Source organism: Phyllobates terribilis, unplaced genomic scaffold (genome assembly GCF_046119375.1).
Source record: "Phyllobates terribilis strain yellow unplaced genomic scaffold, ASM4611937v1 Scaffold_5__5_contigs__length_657084704, whole genome shotgun sequence".
Lineage (NCBI taxonomy): Eukaryota > Metazoa > Chordata > Amphibia > Anura > Dendrobatidae > Phyllobates > Phyllobates terribilis.
In genome coordinates, this window is record NW_027362765.1 from 514,078,931 (window position 1) to 514,100,825 (window position 21,895).

General features: G+C 44.9%; 1 protein-coding gene across 2 annotated transcripts in view; it reads left to right on the plus strand.

Moving 5' to 3' along the window:
- The first annotated feature begins 2,446 nt into the window (after positions 1 to 2,446).
- OIT3 (oncoprotein induced transcript 3) overlaps positions 2,447 to 21,895 on the plus strand; it is a 100,353-nt gene continuing 80,904 nt past the window's right edge. The window contains exons 1-5 of one of the 2 annotated variants that reach the window (XM_073685653.1): positions 2,447 to 2,619; positions 4,516 to 4,890; positions 8,540 to 8,650; positions 10,853 to 10,975; positions 18,498 to 18,620. In XM_073685653.1, the coding sequence (XP_073541754.1) occupies positions 2,568 to 2,619; positions 4,516 to 4,890; positions 8,540 to 8,650; positions 10,853 to 10,975; positions 18,498 to 18,620 (784 nt within the window). In that variant the 5' untranslated portion in view covers positions 2,447 to 2,567. The remainder of the gene's footprint in view (positions 2,620 to 4,515; positions 4,891 to 8,539; positions 8,651 to 10,852; positions 10,976 to 18,497; positions 18,621 to 21,895) is intronic. The other variant, XM_073685654.1, reaches the window with a different exon arrangement.

Here is a 21,895-nt window from a genome sequence, read left to right on the forward strand (position 1 = left end):
TGGTGCCCTCCGGATTCTGCTGCTGGGCCTTCAGTGCCCCACAACCACGGACTCCGGTGTCCGATTCCGTGGTGCTTCTCTCCTCTGGGGAGAGCTTGTACACAGCTCCCTTCCCCAGGTCCTTCCTCGTCGCTCTCCTGTCTCCAACTCCTCTCAACTACTCTTACTAAGCCCCCCTCCAGATTCCAGTTTGAAGATGAGGAGCTCCCCTTTTTGGTCTGGAGCCAGGAAAGTGTTGTATGCTGGTAAACCTGATTAGGGGACCCCTCCTTGCTTCCAGGCATGGCATTGTGGCACCCCTGAGGGTTCAGTCGCCACAGAGGTACTGCACCTCACCCAGAGGTGTGGTGTCTCCTCCTCTCAGGTAAGGAGGCAGCGCTGCCCAGAACCCCAACACCTGCATCCAACACTACACTGCTCCAGGCCGGCTGGAAGGGCAAGATGCAATGTATTTTCCTGCTGAGCCCTGTCCCTGGCTGGAGTGGGGGGGACCCAGAGGTAGGGGGAACCAGTAGTGGGTGTGGGTGGAGGAAGTAGATTAAGGGAGCACTATATAGTGAGATATAAAAAGGGAGGCCATCTTAGGGTGGCAGGTTCAGTTTAGAAGAACAGAAGGACAGTCAGTCTGGGAGCAGAAGCTCTTTAGGAGCTCTGCTCCACAAGTAGGGCCCAGTCCTAGAGGCCCAGGTGGGGAGCAGAGGAGTAGGCTCCGATCTACAGAAGGGATCCTAGGGGGTTCGGTGAGTGCAGGACGGCACCCGTACGCCCTGAATCTGTCAGAAGACAGAGGGATCGTAGGCCGCAAGAAGGGGACCGGCCCCTGGTCCAGCCGTGTTACGCTAAGTCTCGGCTGGGAAAACCGGAGGCTTCTGGCTTATGTAGTCAGTTGCCGAAGCCTCATTCTAATCCCCATGAGGGTCAAGCAGGTCCGGGAACTCCAACGTGACAGGAGGGACTTCAGAGCACCCGAACGGGATTGAGAGTGGGAAGCGCAGGGCAGGAGGGAGAAAGACCCAGCGTGAAGACGGTCTAGCTAGGAACAAAAGAAAGTGGGGTTCTGTCAGGTACTCCTAATCTGCCTGAGGAAGTGCTGAACCCCTGCCTGGTGAACGCAGCGCGACGTGGGAGGCTGACACCTGTACAGTGCACCAGTAGAACTGTCATAAGAACTGTGAGTAAAGACTCGGATGACTGCACCGCACTGCCTCCGTCCATTCTTTCATATGCGCCATCTTTCCCTCCCTGCACTACAACGCCCAGCGCAACTCTCTCACTTTCTACACTGCCCTGCAGCTGGCTCTACCTGTGGAGAGCCACACCATCCGTGCTGCTGTAACACCAGCTCCAGAGGACTGCTCCGCAGCGGCGGTTCCCTTTAGCCGCATTCCACAGGTGACGTCACAAACACTTTAAATCCCTTATAAATATCCCCCTTTTTACTGACCGCCCTGGGTCACGGACCGGGCCAGCCACCGTGATATCCCCCACCGGCATACACAGAGGCCCGGCTGCCGAGTACCCCACGGCCCCGGGGGCGAGTCAGCATCACCCTCTGTGAGGGAGGCTATGCCACTGTAGCAATCGGACTCCTGGGGTGCCGCATTTGCAAAACAAGGGTGTCCAAAATTCCAGTTGAGAGGTGTAAAAAGCTTATTAATGGTTAAAAGAAGCGATTAATTGTAGTTATATATTCCAAACTGTGTGCGACCAAATATTAAGTTGAGGGTGCCAACAATTTAATGTGAAATTATGTCCAATTTGCTTTTTTTTCTCTTTTTTGTGTTGTTCCAATACACACAAAGGAAATAAACATGTGTATAGCAAAAGGTGTAATTGCAATAATTTTGTGGGAGAAACACTTCATTTTGTGGAACAATATCATGGGTGCCAACACTTTTGGCCATGACTGTATATACATATATAACATTCATTATCACTAAATACTTTCCAAAATGCAAATTCTTTAGCATTAGTGGTTTCCGTTGTCATTCATAAGATGCACAGATCTATTCTGCAAGACATTCTCTGTACACCCAAGGCCATCTTTAATATTTATAGCATATTATGTGTTATTATAATAATGTTAAAAAATTCCATAATTTTTGGTTTTAAATTCTTCTATGAAAGTATACCGATAGTTATTCTAGGCATGCAAGAAGAAAGAACTAAAAGCATGTGACTTAGGACAGGACAAACGGAAAGGCTGACTTCAGCTGATGACCTGTCTCCTGAATGTCTCTCCTCAGGGTTCTCTTGCGGGTAACAATGCATCATTTTGAGAATTCCAGCATGTGAAGACAATGGGAGGATGAGACATCAGGATCAATTAGTAAAAATATCCTTGTTTACAAGGCAGATCTCTGCTGGAGGGGTCAGAGGTTTGGCTCATTTCATCCTCTTCCTTCTGATAATGTGTCCACTGAAAATGATAAGGTAGAGGTCATAGTGATAAATAAAGGAAAACAAGATTCTCTGTTCTTCAGAGGCAGAGAAGACAGAGACCATCTGACAAGTACCTTACTAGGGACACCAGGTCCAGTTCTCCAGTTTCTACTTGGATTTAAAAAATGCTTTTTTACTTGATCCTCTGTTTCTACCTGAATGAAGTGACCCCCTTGGGTAAGTAATAATAATTTCCTAAAACAGACAAAAGGAATTCTCAATATTTTTCCAATGCCAAATTGTACATGCTGGAGCTCAACTCAATGTATGGCTCCAAAACCATATGTGATTGTATGTAATACATACATGAAGCTTCAGGGGAGGACATACTATTGGTGCAACCTGTGCAGTCGCACAGGGGCCCAAGAGGTAAGGGGGCCCATTTCCACCTCCAAAATATGTGAAATTATGCATTATGATGAGCTACTGGACTGTAAAGGGCCCATATATTGCTACTGCACAGGGGCCTCTTCTGTCTGTGTCCGCCAGTGTGAAGCTTATTACATTCCAATGTATAACTACATTTAACAGTGTTTCTAAGACTGACACTGCATTTTTGTCATATTTTCACTACAAAACCTATATGTCTAGATGTTAGATGCAAGCCAGTGGGAAGTTATTGGATGCAAAATGTGTGTGTGTGTGTATATATATATATAATATATGGCTTTTATGGCCTTTACGTGTTAGTATTTTTACCATTCTCTAGCTACGGTATGTCCTTTATTCCAGTAGCTTTTCAAAAATACCCTTTCATTTAGGGGAAAAAAAACTTTGAGGAAAATGTAAAAAATGTGTGACCCAAAAAAGGCTTCAAAATGAAATTCATGGCACTATTATAAATGCTAAAACAATGCCACAAAAAAGTGTGTGTGTTTGTAAAAGGCGGCCTAAAGATTACAGCAGGGGTACTTCAAAAACATATTAATCTCTTAGAGGAGAGGCAGATCATAATGCACAATATTTGTTAATGGGTACCAACCAAAAGTTTTTGGACTTGGCTAAAATAGGAAGATGTTGATGATGATTTAATTGACATCCATTGCCAAACTAAACTGCACATTCCACCTTGCATCTTATACCTAGATACGAGCCATTTGTGCTGTGTTTGTGTATGCAGATCTCTTCCAGTGTGACACAGCATGATAGTATAAGCCAACGGTAAATATGGGACACTCAGAAATTATGATAATTGCATTGGATACATTAATTGACTTCCAATTAACATCTATAATATGAGTCTAATTACATGTTAGTTTCGCTTACCGCTGACTTTCTCCTTTCAGCAAATTACTTAAATACTGAAGACATTACTGTGTTACAATTCTTTATCGTTACCAAGATTTCTCCTTGGTTTCAGTGGATGAAAATCCAGAGGCTAAAACCAATACATACCTAGTCCTGCTGTCAGCCCCAATCATGTCCAGTCTAGATAATCCTCTGTGGAGCTCAGTACATCTGTAGCAGTTGTCCAGATGATTTCCAGGGCAGGACTATGTCGATATCTTGAAAATTGTGAGTAATTGAAATACACAAGGGCAGATTTATTAATACTGCTTAGACCACATAGAAGTAGACTAGATGTTCCAAATGTATCATATTAGTTCTCTCATTATGAAAAATTTGGTGAATATTTAGAAACTTTTTTCTAACTTTATGCCACCTCTTGATTTAGCAAGCACTATACAGTTGATGGAGCTATGCTCTTGCACTCTGCAACTGATCACATCCATCTGACGCCCCCAGTGATCTGATATTGATGACCTATCTTAAGATTAGGCCATCAATATAAAGTACTGGACAACACATTTAAACCAGTATGTGTGATTGTAGCTTTACACTTTAAGTTCAGACATAGTGAGTAAAATGTGTGCTTTGAAATAGAACTGGACTCAAACCTCAGTGAGGTATCACAACCCACATTGCAGCCTCAAAGGACTGTATGACAAATTCAGGTCTGCACAATTTTTTTCCCTTTTATTCTTTCCATAAGATAGATATTTGTGTATATCTGACCACATACAGTAGACACTTCTGAACATCTTATATTATGCATCTCTTCTCTACTTCAAGCCTTGGATCCATGTTCAGCTTATATAAGTCTGAATGAGCCTTGGAGAAACACGGACCACTTACTTAATGAATCACAAGACAAGCCGATGTGTGACAACCACCTGAGTGGCGAGTGGTATCGGTTCACTGGTATGGCTGGAGATGCTATGCCAACATTTTGTATCCCAGAAAATCACTGTGGCACACATGCCCCAATCTGGCTCAATGGGAGCCACCCAAGTGAACCAGAGGGCATTGTGCAAAGACAAGCCTGTGCCAGTTTCAGTAACAACTGCTGCCAATGGAACACAACTGTGGAAATCAAGGCCTGCCCAGGAGGGTATTATGTGTATCGCTTAACAAAGCCAAATGTTTGCTTCCATGTCTTTTGTGGTCGTAAGTACTCTATTTTTTTCTTCTTTTATCATTTGCAAATTAAGTTTAACTCCAAAAATATGAGATCAAGGTTTATTTGAAGGTGGGGAGGAAGTAGCAAGAGGCCCAACTAGACGGTTTTGGACCACAATGAAAAATATGGCAAATATTTAACTGCATCATCCTTCTTCAATCCAAGACCCTTCAACCTTGTGTCATTTATACCACTGGTATTTTCAAATAGGGCAGAGGGGGCGATGTGTACCAAAGGCTGTGTATCGCCACTATAAACTCTCACTACTGTGTCTCCTAAGAAACCACCATGCCACTTTTCCTTTCAGATCCACTTAGCTTTTTCAATTTTGGCTAAATATACTTTTGCAGAGTACACAGTGATCAGACCCCCACTGAAGAGAAATTTTTGTCATGAGATCTGGTACATGTTTTCTTCTTGGTGGTATAATTTCAAGAAGAGCATAGATTATAGCAGCCCAATGATGATGCATGGGTCAATGGGAGTATATGGACACATTTGGTGTTGGGCCACTTGCCTTTCTTAGACTATACACTGAATGTACTGTACTACAATATAAAAAGGAGCCTTTAGGTGAGTTCAGACTTGACAGAGTTGTTCCATTATGGACTTTACCACAATGCCTTGTTATGGTGATCTTACTCATTTATATTGAGAAAACTGGTCAATTACCTACTATGTTTGGAGTGCTCAAACTTTACTCTTATGGCAAATGTCAGGAGAAAGAATGATCAAGCAGTTTCTGTATGTCCAATCCTTTTGTACTCTGGGTAGAATTGGAGTGACTTACTGACAGTGAGGTTGTTTCCGTACAGTTTTTTTGAGCCAAAGCTAGGAATGGATTTAAAAGAAATGGCAAAATAAGGGAAGGACATCAACTTTTTCTTTCTGCTGGATCCACTTCTGGCTTAAGCTCCAAAAACTGCAAAAATTACCGCATGTGTTTTCCAACATAACCGCCTGCAACTAACTGCAATTTCTTACAGGTTTCAGTGCAGAATGGTTATCCCCGGACCTTCAGGTGGGGAATACATGGCATTATCTGATGCTATGTATTCCCGTGGTACTGAAGGGGTTAAATGGTGGGAAGAGGCTTTCCCATTGTTTTGCCCAGGTCACGTTTACAGGGCAAATAGGGCAAATGATTGGTGGGCTAGTCCGGCCACTCAGGTGTCCGTAGTAGGGTAAACAGAGTTTCTGCCTTGGTAAAGGCCCCATGATTGGCGCAGCCATCAGGCACAGGAGGGGAGCGGGGTGATAAAAGGGTGCAGCTTCGGAGGTTTGTGTCTGCCCTCTGGCGCTGTCATACCTGTGTGCTGCGCTGCCCACCCTCCTTTGAATAATTGTCACGGCAGGGGTTAGTCGTCCAGGGATCTGGATGGACAGGTACTTGGTTAACGGGCTTGAGCCTTGTGGCTGAGCTGCGGATTGGTAAATGTTTGAACTTGTTTTTAAATAAAATTGAGATATTTATTTGGCTACATTTTAATGTTATGTGGTTTAAATAATTTAAATAAAGGCCGTGTCCAATCATTTTCCATCTAGTCAATGTGTCCAGTCGTTTTGTCATTATAATAAGGTTTGTATAATGTATGATGCCATGTGACTTTAGGATTTCCAGTTGTTAAAATCGGAGGCCGTAATTTTTCAAAATATCTGCATATAAATTATATAGATGGAAATTGTTATTTGAAGGTAGAATTCTACAGTTTATACAGTCATATGAAAAAGTTTGGGCACCCCTATTATTCTTAAGCTTAATGTTTTCTAAAAATTGGTGTTTTTGCAACAGCTATTTCAGTTTGATATATGTAATAACTGTTGGACACAGTAATGTTTCTGCCTTGAAATGAGGTTTATTGTACTAACAGAAAATGTGCAATCTGCATTCAAACAAAATTTGACAGGTGCATAAGTATGGGCACCCTTATCATTTTCTTGTTTTAAATCCTCCTACCTACTTTTTACTGACTTACTAAAGCACTTTTTTTGGTTTTGTAACCTCATTGAGCTTTGAACTTCATAGCCAGGTGTATGCAATCATGAGAAAAGCTACTTAAAGTGGCCACTTACAAGTTGTTCTCCTGTTTGAAGCTCCACTGAAGAGTGCCATCATGGGCTCCTCAAAACAACTGTCAAATGATCTGAAAACAAAGATTATTCAACATAGTTGTTCAGGGGAAAGATACAAAAAGCTGTCTCAGAGATTTAACCTGTCAGTTTCCACTGTGAGGAACATAGTAAGGAAATGGAAGAACACAGGGACAGTTCTTGTTAAGGCCAGAAGTGGCAGGCCAAGAAAAACTTCAGAAAGGCAGAGAAGAAAAATGGTGAGATCAGTCAAGGACAATCCTCAGACCACCTCCAGAGAGCTGCAGCATCAACTTGCTGCAGATGGTGTCACTGTGCATCGGTCAACTATACAACGCACTTTGCACAAGGAGAAGCTGTATGGGAGAGTGATGCGAAAGAAGCCGTTTCTGCAAGCACGCCACAAACAGAGTCGGCTGAGGTATGCAAAAGCACATTTGGAGAAGCCAATTTCTTTTTGGAAGAAGGTCCTATGGACTGATGAAACCAAGATTGAGTTGTTTGGTCATACAAAAAGGCGTTATGCATGGTGGCAAAGAAACACAGCATTCCAAGAAAAACACTTGCTACCCACAGTAAAATTTGGTGGAGGTTCCATCATGCTTTGGGGCTGTGTGGCCAATGCCGGCACCGGGAATCTTGTTAAAGTTGAGGGACGCATGGATTCCACTCAGTATCAGCAGATTCTTGACAATAATTTTCAAGAATCAGTGATAAAGTTGAAGTTACGCAGGGGATGGATCTTTCAGCAAGACAATGATCCAAAACACCGCTCCAAATCTACTCAGGCATTCATGCAGAGGAACAATTACAATGTTCTGGAATGGCCATCCCAGTCCCCAGACCTGAATATCATTGAACATCTGTGGGATCATTTGAAGAGGCTGTCCATGCTCGGCGACCATCAAACTTAACTGAACTGGAATTGTTTTGTAAAGAGGAATGGTCAAAAATACCTTCATCCAGGATCCAGGAACTCATTAAAAGCTACAGGAAGCGACTAGAGGCTGTTATTTTTGCAAAAGGAGGATCTACTAAATATTAATGTCACTTTTCTGGTGAGGTGCCCATACTTATGCACCTGTCAAATTTTGTTTGAATACAGATTGCACATTTTCTGTTAGTACAATAAACCTCATTTCAAGGCAGAAACATTACTGTGTCCAACAGTTTTTACATATATCAAACTGAAATAGCTGTTGCAAAAACACCAATTTTTATAAAACATTAAGCTTAAGATTAATAGGGGTGCCCAAACTTTTTCATATGACTGTATCTATAAAACATTGTGGTTTAGTTTAATCTCCTCTAATTTAAAGTAGCGTTCTCAATTGTGTAGATTGGGGTTGAAGTATTCCTGTTTTCCTATAGCTTGATTCATCTACAACAGTACAGAGGAAATGTTTCCAATGATATACTGTAGGACACTGCTCTGCATAGCAAAACGGAAAAAAGCATGAAGTAATGTAAAAAATATCAGAATATAGATTGTGGTTTAAAATATGATTGCTAGAGTTTTTCTATAATATGTTATCTGTTATTTAGACTTCTACGATATTTGCGATCTGATGGAGTGTGGAGGAACGTGTCTGGACACTGGAGATTGTATATGCAGTTCTGGGACAATTCTAGGCCCTGATGGGCAGACTTGTCTGGGTAAGAACAGCCTATGTATCACACTGAAGCAAAAGTTATGCAGCTTTGTAATACACTTTGCGTTTCAAATCCTATTGCTTTTGAAAGCTCTAAAAAATGTAAAGTGCAAAAATATATCACTTTCTAATGTACTTATATTAACAAAGCTGCCTGCCATAGAGAAATCAATGTCAGCTCTCTTTCCAGCTTTTTTTTTCTTCTTCATAGAAGAGAGCGTCCTATGTTGGCATGTCACCGCTGATGTGCATGAATGGGTTTGACTCACTGGCTCCTTTCAGTAGCTAAGCCCCCCTCTTAAGGCTATGTGCACACGTTAAAAGGGTTGTCTGGTCTGACATCGAAGAATCCTCACAGCACGCAGTTCTCTCTATGCGAGGATTCACAAGTCTGCAGTCACATAAAGTGACTGTAGACTTGTCATTTTAGATCAGCAACCCCTTTAAGTATCTGCTGCATTTTAGTCTAGTTTCAAATCTGCAGCATGTCAATTTTCTCAGTGTTTTTGTAGTGTATTTTACCTATTCTCATGAATGGAGAAAAAAAACGCATAAAAAATACAGAGAAAAGGCAACAAAAAGTGCATATCTTATGCTGCGTTTTTCCTGCCAACAATTCAGTATTTGCAGCAGAAATGTCTGCAGCGAATACTTAACATGTGCACATACCCTTATTGTCAAGGTTGATAAAAAAGGGAGCTATTAAAAATAAGCCAGTAAGCCATCCCCCTTTATACTTACACTGATAACTGACAATCATAACATTCACGTTTCATGCCTTGATTACATGAGAGGATGATTCTTATGCCCAAGTAATTGCCAACAACAAACAATCATTCTATCATTTGTTGTTACATCACTGACTCTGTTTACACTGGGCAAAGAGCAGGAATTAATATATGTACAAATGGTTTTTAGGCAGATATTCATTTATATGGAATAAAAAACAAACAAAACAAAAACCTTAAACAGGTTTTTCAGGATCAGAGTATTAAGATAGATCAATATTGGATCAGCGGAGGTCAGAAGCTTGGCACCCTTTTAGATCATAAGTTGGACGTGGCCTTTTATTTACATCCCTCCATCCACCTGCATGGAGGGATAGGCCATTAATGCTCTAATCCCACAAAATGTTTTAAATCTTAATGGACACTTTATTTTGGAGCATTACCTTTTTTAACAAGAGTCAATAAAGTCCTACATTGCGTGGATGTGATATATAAAAGACTACACAGCAATACCTCTCTAGATTTAAAAAATGAGCAGGCTAGAACAGAACTAGATAGGAAGGGCAGGGAATATTTTTAGCTCTCATCTGCCAAAAAAGTAGACTCTGAGTACCGTCTGATTTATAGCACCTCTGACTTGATACACGATGGAAAAATCATCTGCCAGTGGCTATTACTGATCCATTCATTTATTCCTGCAGAATGATATAAGAAATATGGCAATTGCAAGAGAAATAGGACAGCGTAGCGTTATTAATATCGCTTGCAAAGGACGTACTGAACAAGATAAAAATACAGAAAGGGACAAAGGATTGAAGAAAAGATGCCACGTTCAGTGATCTGAGCGATTCAGCAAACACCGCTAATTCAATGTCATCTTGATAGAATCTATCTAGAAAAATATTCAAACTCTTAAAACTATCATGAAATGTAAAATACTGCACTATAATTTCTTACCAGACAGCAATCTGCTAAAACGTGATCTCTTACACCAGCCATACTGCACGAAATATTATATTTTCTCTTACATTATTTAATGTATTGGAGATATTTATAATTAAAAATAATGAGTGAGAATGAAAAATGTCTATGACTTAAGCCTTAAAGGGAACCTATGATGGTGAAAATGGTATCTGATCTGTAGACAGGTTGTTATAGACAAAAGGTGCTGATCAGATTGATATATATTTTCCTTGAATTTCCTGGTGTCTGTATACATATAAGTCCAGTGGGCGGTTATATTCAGGGATTGGCAGTCTTCCCTATATTAATATTCATGCAGAGATAACTGTCAATCACTAGTAGGACCGCCCACTGGACAAACCAAGGATTTCAATGAACATGCTGAGTCTTTTTCCACAAATCTATATATCATTCTGCTCAGTTTCTCCTCTATAATGTGCTATCCACAGATCGGACTGTATGTACAACGCGACAGGTTCCCTTTAAACCAAGTTTTTTATTTATATGTGTTACAGATGAAAATGAATGTGAGCGAGATAATGGTGGTTGTAGTGAGGTCTGCATTAATCTGAAGAACTCCCATCGCTGTGCTTGTGGGAAAGGGCGAGTGCTGGCCATAGACGAGAAAACATGTGACGGTGAATACATTTTCATTTTTATTGCCATATATACCGTATTTTTCAGACTATAACATGCACCGGACCATAAGACGCACCTAGGTTTTAGAGGAGGAAAATAGAAAAAAAATAAGCAAAAAATGTGATCATGACTTGCTGCTATAGGGGGAAGAATCTGCTGCTGACACTGTTATAGGGGTAATGTCCCCCAATTCTGTACTAATATCCCCCATCCTGGTATATATATGTCCCCATCCAGGTATATAGTGCCCCCATTCCAGGTATACATGACCCCCTCATCCTCATCCTGGTATATGACGCGCCCCCTGGGCCAGTGCTGTTAGGGATACCCGGAGCCGGATCAGATGGGGGTTGTAGTCTCCGAGTGGCTGTGACCCGGTCCGTGCCCAGGGTGTCAAACTCAGTGTGTGGCAGTCCTTATAGATGTTACTAGATGTTCTTTTATGTCGACTACGCCACCCGTTGAATTGCGGTCAATACGGCCGCCGCTGCAGCAGGGTCCGCTGAGGCTGGTGATGTATGTGCAGCTCAGGTAGTATAACCCCCAACGGGAGGGGTATAGCCTCAGGGGGTCAGTTGCAGAGGATGGGGGTTGTGATGGTGCAGCGAGGATTGAAATGAGACTCAGAGTCGGGCTGTGCAGTTCAGGGTTTGTTTACTTACTGCAGTTGTTCTGGTCACTCCGGCCTTAAGTGACCACCCGAGCCGTGCTGCGTCCACCAGGTCCTGGACTCAGCCAACCCCCAGGTGATTCTGGAGCGTGGTCCTGAGCTCCCTTTCTGTCCTGTCCTCTTCTCTGGCCTTCCCCACCAGGGATCCACCTATGTCCGGCTCCCTCGGGCCTCTTGGTGGTAAACCCTTGTCTCTGGGTTCCCTGACCCTATTCCTGGTCTGCCTTCCGGGTGGATTTAGTGGGTGATCGTGGCAGATCGGTCCTGCCCACGACCTCCGGTTCCTGGCTAAGGTGTGCTGTAGCCTCTGCCAGCTTGGGATCCGGTACCCTGTTGCCAACTCTTCACCCTCTGGTTTAATTTGGGCTCTTGGAGTTCCTTCTTTCTCCCCCTCTGGGTCCTTCTTTCTCCTCTCTCTCTCTGGGCCTTGGAGCTGCTCTTCTCCTCTGCTCTGCTCTGACAGACTGACCTCACTCTGCAAAAGACCCTGTCCTAAGATGGTGCCCACCTTATATACTCCCTCTATGTGTGAGCTCAGGTGACCAGCACCCAATGAGCTCCTAGCACTACCCAGACTGCTCCCCCTATCTGCCCCTACACTACTGGGATGTTCCACCCCCCTCCCACTCCAGCCAGGAACAGACACTGTCGTACCTGCACATTTCTCTAGTGGGAGTACCATCGGTCTGTTCCTCGGAAATGGGATGTGTGTAGTGCATGCAGCCTACTGAGCTCAGTTCCACACTCCATCCTCACCCGGGAGTGGAATATCACACCTCTGGCTTGAGGTGCAATACCCCTGTAGCAGCCGAATCCTCAGGGTGCTACATTCCCCCCTGGTAAATCACAGCACGTCCTCGGGCTGTAAGATATAAACATCCACAAACATACATTTTTTTTTCATAAACATAAACATATAAAACATCATATATTATCAGCATAAACTTTTCATATAAAACTTATCATAAATAACACTCTTGTTCCTCCGGCCACGGTGCAACTTGTGACCGGGTAAAGTGCGACAGTCTCTTGAAGAAACACGGTTTCCTATAAAACCGGTAGGGGGCGCCTTAGGAAGCGCAACTATATACAAGGGAATATGGCCGCTCTCAGTCCTCGGCCAGGTATTAGGAACTAGGGACACACGGGGTTAACAGTTCACTTGGCTGGTCCCAACGGGGACTATATTTTAACTAGAACAGTTCTTATACCCTGACGGGTAACTATGTACAGTCTCTCTCTACCGTACTCAACGACGGCGTCCTCCTGCTCTTTCTTTAGATTCTTCAGACCCGTCCGGGTCCTCTTGCTCCTCCTCCGTCAGGCGATGCACATGGAGGGCGTAGGGTCCTTTGGCACACTTGTGCCGGGTGAAGGTGACCTCGTCCCCTACATACAGGTCACGACCTCTGTGTCCCTCCGGCAGATGGCTTTCTACGTCTCTGCGAGTTACAAAGACGTCGCCGGGGGTATGATGGTCTCTGATAAAGCCCCATCCGTGCTGCATGTTGAATTTTATCACAGTCCCGGTGGAAGGGGGACCATGAGCTGCACGGGGATTCCTCCTGGTCCGGCTCTTCTGCTCCGCGCTCCTTATCCGCGCTTGTTGTTTCCGGACCCGCCTCTCTCTCCGCTCCCTCTCGAAGACCTCGAGCTGCTGCCGGCAGCACTCTGCACGTTCTGCTGCGGCCGCCCGAGTCTCCTGAGTGAACCCCATGAGGTCTTCTCCGGTGGGGTCCCACTCGAACTGTGCCTCCTCCAGCGGGGGCGAGGTCCTCTTTACAGGCTTCGGAGCCGGAATCAGGGGCTCGTCTAGGGGTCTCTCTTTCCGGAGTCGGGGATAGTGAAACTCCGGTGGCCATATAAAGGGCTGCCCATCCGGGCACGTATGCTGGGCAAATAGATTTTCACCCAGGTGCGGCACTCTAGAGGTTGAGGGCGCGTTGATGGTAGCTGCGCCCGGGTCGACCAGGCCTTGCGACCAGGCTTGGGGCACCTTAAAGGCAAAGGGCACCGTAAGAACGGCGGCGCCCTGGGTTACTCGGCCCTGCGACCAGGCCGGTGGCTCAGCGGAGGTAGGGGGCGCTGTTAGAATTGCGACGCCCGGGTGTACTAGGCCTTGTGACCAGGCCGGTGGTATTTCCTGCTTGGCGACGCTCGAGGTCGAGGCGTGTGACGTCACAGGGGTCGCGGCCGCGGTTTCCGGTTGAGGCCTAGTCGGCGGCGGTGACGATGCAGCGACGGGCACGGCAGGGGGAATTTCGGGCTCTGCGACGGGGAGCTGGGGCAGGCACGCGGTTTCCCGGCTCGGGGTAGAGACGTCCCCTTTACCTGCCTCCGTCCGTTCAGCTCCCTTCTCGGCGCCGTCTCCTGCCTTCATTCCTCCTGCGCCATCCTCAGAGGCGGTCTGTCTCCTCGTCTCGGGTGGCGTGCTCCGCTGACGGGTTTCGGTCTGCTGGGCCATCTCTCGGCTCCACTCCGCCAACGTCTCCCGCTGCACCCGGGCCATCCTCCGTGCGAGGCCCTCCAGCGCGGTCTGTGCACACTCCCGGTCTCGGGGGAGCTGTGCTAGGATCTCCAGCAGGCCTTCTGGAGTGGCGACCTGCAACAGGCTCCTGACCACTGGGTCGGTGCTGCCTGACTCTCCCTCCATCTCCGGGTAGGCTCTCTCTGGACTCTCTTCCAGACGTCTTGTCTCCGGGTGCGCTCTCTCCAGACTGCTCCAGGCGACACCCATCTTTGTTCTCTTCTTCTGTCTCCGCCCACATCGAGGGTGGTCCCGGGGCAACTTAGTGATTGTCAGTTCCAGGGGCAGTTCTCTTACGCTGATGGACACTTCCAGCATCACAGTCTCTGTTGGTGGGCGCGGTTTCCGCTTTTGGCGCCATTCTTCGACCTGGCCCACGATGGGAGGTGACCTCTTGCCACCCTCTGGCACGCCCATAATGGCGTCCGCTCTTCCAAGGCGGGAAATCTTTGGAAATGGCGGGAATCGTCTCCCAATGGCGGGAAACTCCATGGATGGCGGGAAAAAGCTGCAAATGGCGGACAACCGGCGGGAAACGACCTGTGATGGGGTCCGTTGGCGGGGACCCTCCGGAACCGGCGGGAGACTTCTTTTTAAGGTAACGATGAACTTTTCTTCAGGCACGCAGTACCCGGTTGTTGCGGGCACGAGATCCTGCCGGCTACGCCAAAGTTGACGCGCCCCCTGGGCCAGTGCTGTTAGGGATACCCGGAGCCGGATCAGATGGGGGTTGTAGTCTCCGAGTGGCTGTGACCCGGTCCGTGCCCAGGGTGTCAAACTCAGTGTGTGGCAGTCCTTATAGATGTTACTAGATGTTCTTTTATGTCGACTACGCCACCCGTTGAATTGCGGTCAATACGGCCGCCGCTGCAGCAGGGTCCGCTGAGGCTGGTGATGTATGTGCAGCTCAGGTAGTATAACCCCCAACGGGAGGGGTATAGCCTCAGGGGGTCAGTTGCAGAGGATGGGGGTTGTGATGGTGCAGCGAGGATTGAAATGAGACTCAGAGTCGGGCTGTGCAGTTCAGGGTTTGTTTACTTACTGCAGTTGTTCTGGTCACTCCGGCCTTAAGTGACCACCCGAGCCGTGCTGCGTCCACCAGGTCCTGGACTCAGCCAACCCCCAGGTGATTCTGGAGCGTGGTCCTGAGCTCCCTTTCTGTCCTGTCCTCTTCTCTGGCCTTCCCCACCAGGGATCCACCTATGTCCGGCTCCCTCGGGCCTCTTGGTGGTAAACCCTTGTCTCTGGGTTCCCTGACCCTATTCCTGGTCTGCCTTCCGGGTGGATTTAGTGGGTGATCGTGGCAGATCGGTCCTGCCCACGACCTCCGGTTCCTGGCTAAGGTGTGCTGTAGCCTCTGCCAGCTTGGGATCCGGTACCCTGTTGCCAACTCTTCACCCTCTGGTCTAATTTGGGCTCTTGGAGTTCCTTCTTTCTCCCCCTCTGGGTCCTTCTTTCTCCTCTCTCTCTCTGGGCCTTGGAGCTGCTCTTCTCCTCTGCTCTGCTCTGACAGACTGACCTCACTCTGCAAAAGACCCTGTCCTAAGATGGTGCCCACCTTATATACTCCCTCTATGTGTGAGCTCAGGTGACCAGCACCCAATGAGCTCCTAGCACTACCCAGACTGCTCCCCCTATCTGCCCCTACACTACTGGGATGTTCCACCCCCCTCCCACTCCAGCCAGGAACAGACACTGTCGTACCTGCACATTTCTCTAGTGGGAGTACCATCGGTCTGTTCCTCGGAAATGGGATGTGTGTAGTGCATGCAGCCTACTGAGCTCAGTTCCACACTCCATCCTCACCCGGGAGTGGAATATCACACCTCTGGCTTGAGGTGCAATACCCCTGTAGCAGCCGAATCCTCAGGGTGCTACATATACATGGCCCCCTCATCCTCATCCTGGTATACATGGCCCCCTCATCCCCATCCTGGTATACATGACTCCCTCATCCCCATCCTGGTATAGATGGCCCCCTCATTCCCATTCTGGTATGCATGGCCTCCTCATCCCCATTCTCGTATGCAAGAACCCCTCATCCCCATCCTGGTATACATGACTCCCTCATCCCCATCCTGGTATAGATGGTCCCCTCATCCCCATTCTGGCATGCATGGCCTCCTCATCCCCATCCTTGTATGCATGGCTCTCTCATCCTCATCATAGTATACATGACCCCCCATCATGGTGTATATGGCCCCCTCAAGCCGAACACATAAAAAAATAAAGGATTCTACTCACCTCGTCTCTGCTCCAGCGCTGCGTCTTGTTCTGCTGCTAGCAGCTGATCTCAACATGTAAGCAGCGCATGATGTCACTGACATGCACCCTCACACGCTGAGGTCACCTACCATAATATTCACTGCTCCCCACGCCCGGCACTATGTGCGTGGGGAGCAGTGAATATTAATTTTCTTTAATAGCGAGCACAGTGTTAGCTGCAGGCTTCCTTCAGTGGTTGGGCGATCACGTGTGCCTGCTGTTAAATAAAATGAATATTCACTGCTCACCACAGAAGTGGGGAGCAGTGAATATTCATTTTCTTTTGTTGTGGGCACACGTGATCGCCGAGTAGCTGAAGAAAGCCGGTGGCTGCAGCTAACACTGTGCCCGCTATTCAGGAAAATGAATTTTCACTGCTCCCCACTCCCATGGGCATGGGAAGCAGTGAATATTCAATCTCTTTAACAGCGGGCACAGTGTAAACTGCAGCAGGCGGCTCCTGCCTTCTGTGACCAGTACCTCCACCGCTGCTGCCCCCTGCATCCACAGCAACATAAGGTACATTCGGACTATAAGATGCACCCCCCACTTTCATCCAAACTTTTGGAGGAAAAAAGTGTGTCTTATAGTCCAAAAAATACAGTAGTTGCTTCCTTTAAAGCACCACTCCAGCTTTTTGCTCTTTCTTCACCACTAGAGTGATGCGTTAAGTGCAAGTCCCCTGCCCCAGTCAAATAATCACCCTTCGGCATCTTCACCATTTCTTGGCACCAGTCCGGTCCAGTGGTGCCATCTTGTGAGCACAGCTTCTGAGTGGCCGGAACTCAGAGGCTTTGTCACAATCTCTCAATGCAAGTCTATGAGAGCCAGAACGAGGCTGGAGTGGTGCTTTAAGAATGAAAATCCGGCTACATATTTGAAAGAACATTAAAAGTTGAGAAGTTTTTCAAACTCTTCCTTCATTATATTTGTGGTAATCTTCAGTTATTTCATATCTTTCACCATTCATATACATGGCTATATTCAGAATGCTCTTGGAAATCGACCGCAGTTCTTACCACTACTGTCAGATAAGTGTACAGCTTGATTTTATGCCCTTACCACAGCAGCCAATATTGCCCTTTATGATAAAAAGATTTTTTTAATTATTTTCATTTGGCCTTCTGAGAGCAATAACTTTTATATTTTTTCCCAGTTCAGTGCAGAGAATTACTTTTATGTAATAAATATGTATTCGTTTTTGGAGTGATAAGTGCAAAATTGCAGGTTTTTTCCCATTTTTGGGTGGAGGGGGGTGTATCAGTATACAGTATTATGTGGATCAATGTGATTAAGAAAATGCCAAACTTAAAGTTTTTTTTTTTTAATACCTTATAACTTTTGCTTAAAGACGTTGTCCAGACTGAAATGGACTCCCTGTGACTGCAGACTGTCAATCATGACAATGCGCACACAGTCACGATTCCCCTGTAATCCCTATGCAGATAGGTTGTCACGTGAGAAAATGTTTCCATACTTGTGGTCACGTGCCGACTAGTTTCACCCCGCTTCTCTCCATTCTCTACTAATGAGAGAATTCGGATAAGTCTGATTGGAACATGAACGCAAGTATGTAAATCGTCACAATTCACTCAGAATGACTGAAGACTTTTCATTTACAAACCCTTTAATAGATGCTAAATGGACATGGAAGACAAAATGAAATTAGAGGCAGCTTGCTGTCCACTGATCGGACTGCATGTACAAAGTGACAAGTTCCCATTAAGCATTGTTTTCCATTTTTTTAGTCAGTATTGCTTAACCTATTTCCACCCCATGGCATACTACTATTCTATCATGGTAAGTGGGTTGTTACCTCAAAACGCCTTAAAAAACCTAACCCACCCTCATTCACTTCAACAGCTGGATTATAATTAGCTCCTACAAGAAAACTTTCTAAATGTTAATGGGGCATATTGAAGTACAAAATAGCCTCTGTCCATAAACGTTTAAACTATTTTACATAATAATCTTACTTTTTCTCTAGTTTTATGTCTTTGCTGATCATTGAGCTATTTTTTTTTTTTATATATATTCCTGAATTTTATTTCTACATTAGATATTCAGGGATGTCAGAACAACAATGGAGGCTGCAGTCATACCTGTGCTCCACTCGGTGATTCATACCAGTGTCTGTGCCCAAGGGGCCTTATCATGTCTGAGGATAACCACACCTGTCAAGGTATTGTAGAAGAAAGAGGTTCTATTGAACTTTCCGATCATGTTGATAATTTATGTGCTTATTGCGTTGGTGATACTTAGTTTTCTATCAAAACAGTTTTACTAAAGGTTTTAAACTACTGTCAGTAAAACTAGATCCTAAGGCCAATTAAGACTTACAAAGGTGCACAAGTTTTATTGGCGTTAGCGAAAAGATACAGCAGAGTTTTTGAAGTTGATGCACTTGATACTGCATCTTTGTTGGTGCCTAGAGCACAGGTCACGGTTGTACTGGAGCTACTTAACCCAAAAGAGGAAATCGTTATAAGGGACCACGCTCTATCAATACTATATACATATATGTGTGTATATATAATATATATATATACAGTACAGACCAAAAGTTTGGACACACCTTCTCATTTAAAGATTTTTCTGTATTTTCATGACTATGAAAATTGTACATTCACACTGAAGGCATCAAAACTATGAATTCACACATGTGGAATTATATACTTACCAAAAAAGTGTGAAACAACTGAAAATATGTCTTATATTCTAGGTTCTTCAAAGTAGCCACCTTTTGCTTTGATGACTGCTTTGCACACTCTTGGCATTCTCTTGATGAGCTTCAAGAGGTAGTCACTGGAAATGGTCTTCCAACAATCTTGAAGGAGTTCCCAGAGATGCTTAGCACTTGTTGGCCCTTTTGCCTTCACTGTGCGGTCAAGCTCACCCCAAACCATCTCGATTGGGTTCAGGTCTGGTGACTGTGGGGGCCAGGTCATCTGGCGTAGCACCGCATCACTCTCCTTCTTGGTCAAATAGCCCTTACACAGCCTGGAGGTGTGTTTGGGGTCATTGTCCTGTTGAAAAATCAATGATGGTCCAACTAAACGCAAACTGGATGGAATAGCATGCCGCTGTAAGATGCTGTGGTAGCCATGCTGGTTCAATATGCCTTCAATTTTGAACAAATCCCCAACAGTGTCACCAGCAAAGCACCCCCACACCATCACACCTCCTCCTCCATGCTTCACGGTGGGAACCAGGCATGTAGAGTCCATTCGTTCACCTTTTCTGCGTTGCACAATGACACGGTGGTTGGAACCAAAGATCTCAAATTTGGACTCATCAGACCAAAGCACAGATTTCCACTGGTCTAATGTCCATTCCTTGTGTTCTTTAGCCCAAACAAGTCTCTTCTGCTTGTTGCCTGTCCTTAGCAGTGGTTTCCTAGCAGCTATTTTACCATGAAGGCCTGCTGCACAAAGTCTCCTCTTAGCAGTTGTTGTAGAAATGTGTCTCCTTCTAGAACTCTGTGTGGCATTGACCTGGTCTCTAATCTGAGCTGCTGCTAACCTGCGATTTCTGAGGCTGGTGACTCGGATAAACTTATCCTCAGAAGCAGAGGTGACTCTTGGTCTTCCTTTCCTGGGGCGGTCCTCATGTGAGCCAGTTTCTTTGTAACGCTTGATGGTTTTTGCAACTGCACTTGGGGACACTTTCAAAGTTTTCCCAATTTTTCGCACTGACTGGCCTTCATTTCTTAAAGTAATGATGGCCACTGGTTTTTCTTAGCTGCTTTTTTCTTGCCATAATACAAATTCTAACAGTCTATTCAATAGGACTATCAGCTGTGTATCCACCAGACTTCTGCACAACACAACTGATGGTCCCAACCCCATTTATAAGGCAAGAAATCCCACTTATTAAACCCTTACAGGGCACACCTGTGAAGTGAAAACCATTTTCGGTGACTACCTCTTGAAGCTCATCAAGAGAATGCGAAGAGTGTGCAAAGCAGTCATCAAAGCAAAAGGTGGCTACTTTGAAGAACCTAGAATATAAGACATATTTTCAGTTGTTTCACACTTTTTTGTTAAGTATATAATTCCACATGTGTTAATTCATAGTTTTGATGCCTTCAGTGTGAATGTACAATTTTCATAGTCATGAAAATACAGAAAAATCTTTAAATGAGAAGGTGTGTCCAAACTTTTGGTCTGTACTGTATATACAGGGTGGTCCAAAAGTAGGTGGACAGAAAGTGTAATAAGGTTATGAAGGGGGAGATTTATCAAACATGGTGTAAAGCGAAACTGGCTCAGTTGCCCTTAGCAACCAATCAGATTCCACTTTTCATTCCTCACAGACTCTTTGGAAAATGAAAGGTGGAATTTGATTGGTTGCTTAGGGCAACTGAGCCAGTTTCACAGATCTAGTGTTCACCGATAGATCTCCCCCAAATCTGTTTTCTTTTCAGATAATTCAGATAACACATAATGGCAAATAATTTAAATACAGATCAAAGAAAATTGATTTTAACAGAGTATTGGAAATCTCAAAATGCTGAAACCGTTAGAGAAAATTGGGTTGAAACATTTGGTACTCAAGCCCCAAAGAGACAAATCATTTACCGCATTCGTGACGAATTAAATGCCACTGGCTCAATCCTTAATGCTCCAAAAACTGGTCGACCCAAAACAGTCTATACAGAAGATAATAAACAACTTGTTGCTGAAACATTTGTTCAGAGTCCAAAAAAGTCCACCAGAAGAGCCTCTTTGGAATTGGGAATTTCAGGAGCTTCTATCATGCGAATCCTGAAATCTATTGGGTGGAAAGCTTATCGTCCACGTCTAATTCATGGTGTATTGGAGGATGATCCAGACAGACGGCTGCAATTTAGTGCTTGATAAATCTCCCCCTCCATAACCTTATTACACTTTCTGGCCACCTACTTTTGGACCACCCTGTGTGTGTATATGTATGTATGTATGTATATATATGTATATATATATATATATATATATATATATATATATATATATATATATATATATATATATATACACTGCTCAAAAAAATAAAGGGAACACTTAAACAACAGAATATAACTCCAAGTAAATCAAACTTCTGTGAAATCAAACTGTCCACTTAGGAAGCAACACTGATTGATAATCAATTTCACATGCTGTTGTGCAAATGGAATAGAGAATAGATGGAAATTATTGGCAATTATCAAGACACCCTCAATAAAGGAGTGGTTCTGCAGGTGGGGACCACAGACCACATCTCAGTACCAATGCTTTCTGGCTGATGTTTTGGTCACTTTTGAATGTTGGTTGTGCTTTCACACTCGTGGTAGCATGAGACGGACTTTACAACCCACAGAAGTTGCTCAGGTAGTGCAGCTCATCCAGGATGGCACATCAATGTAAGCTGTGGCAAGAAGGTTTACTGTGTCTGTCAGCGTAGTGTCCTGAGTCTGGAGGCGCTACCAAGAGATAGGCC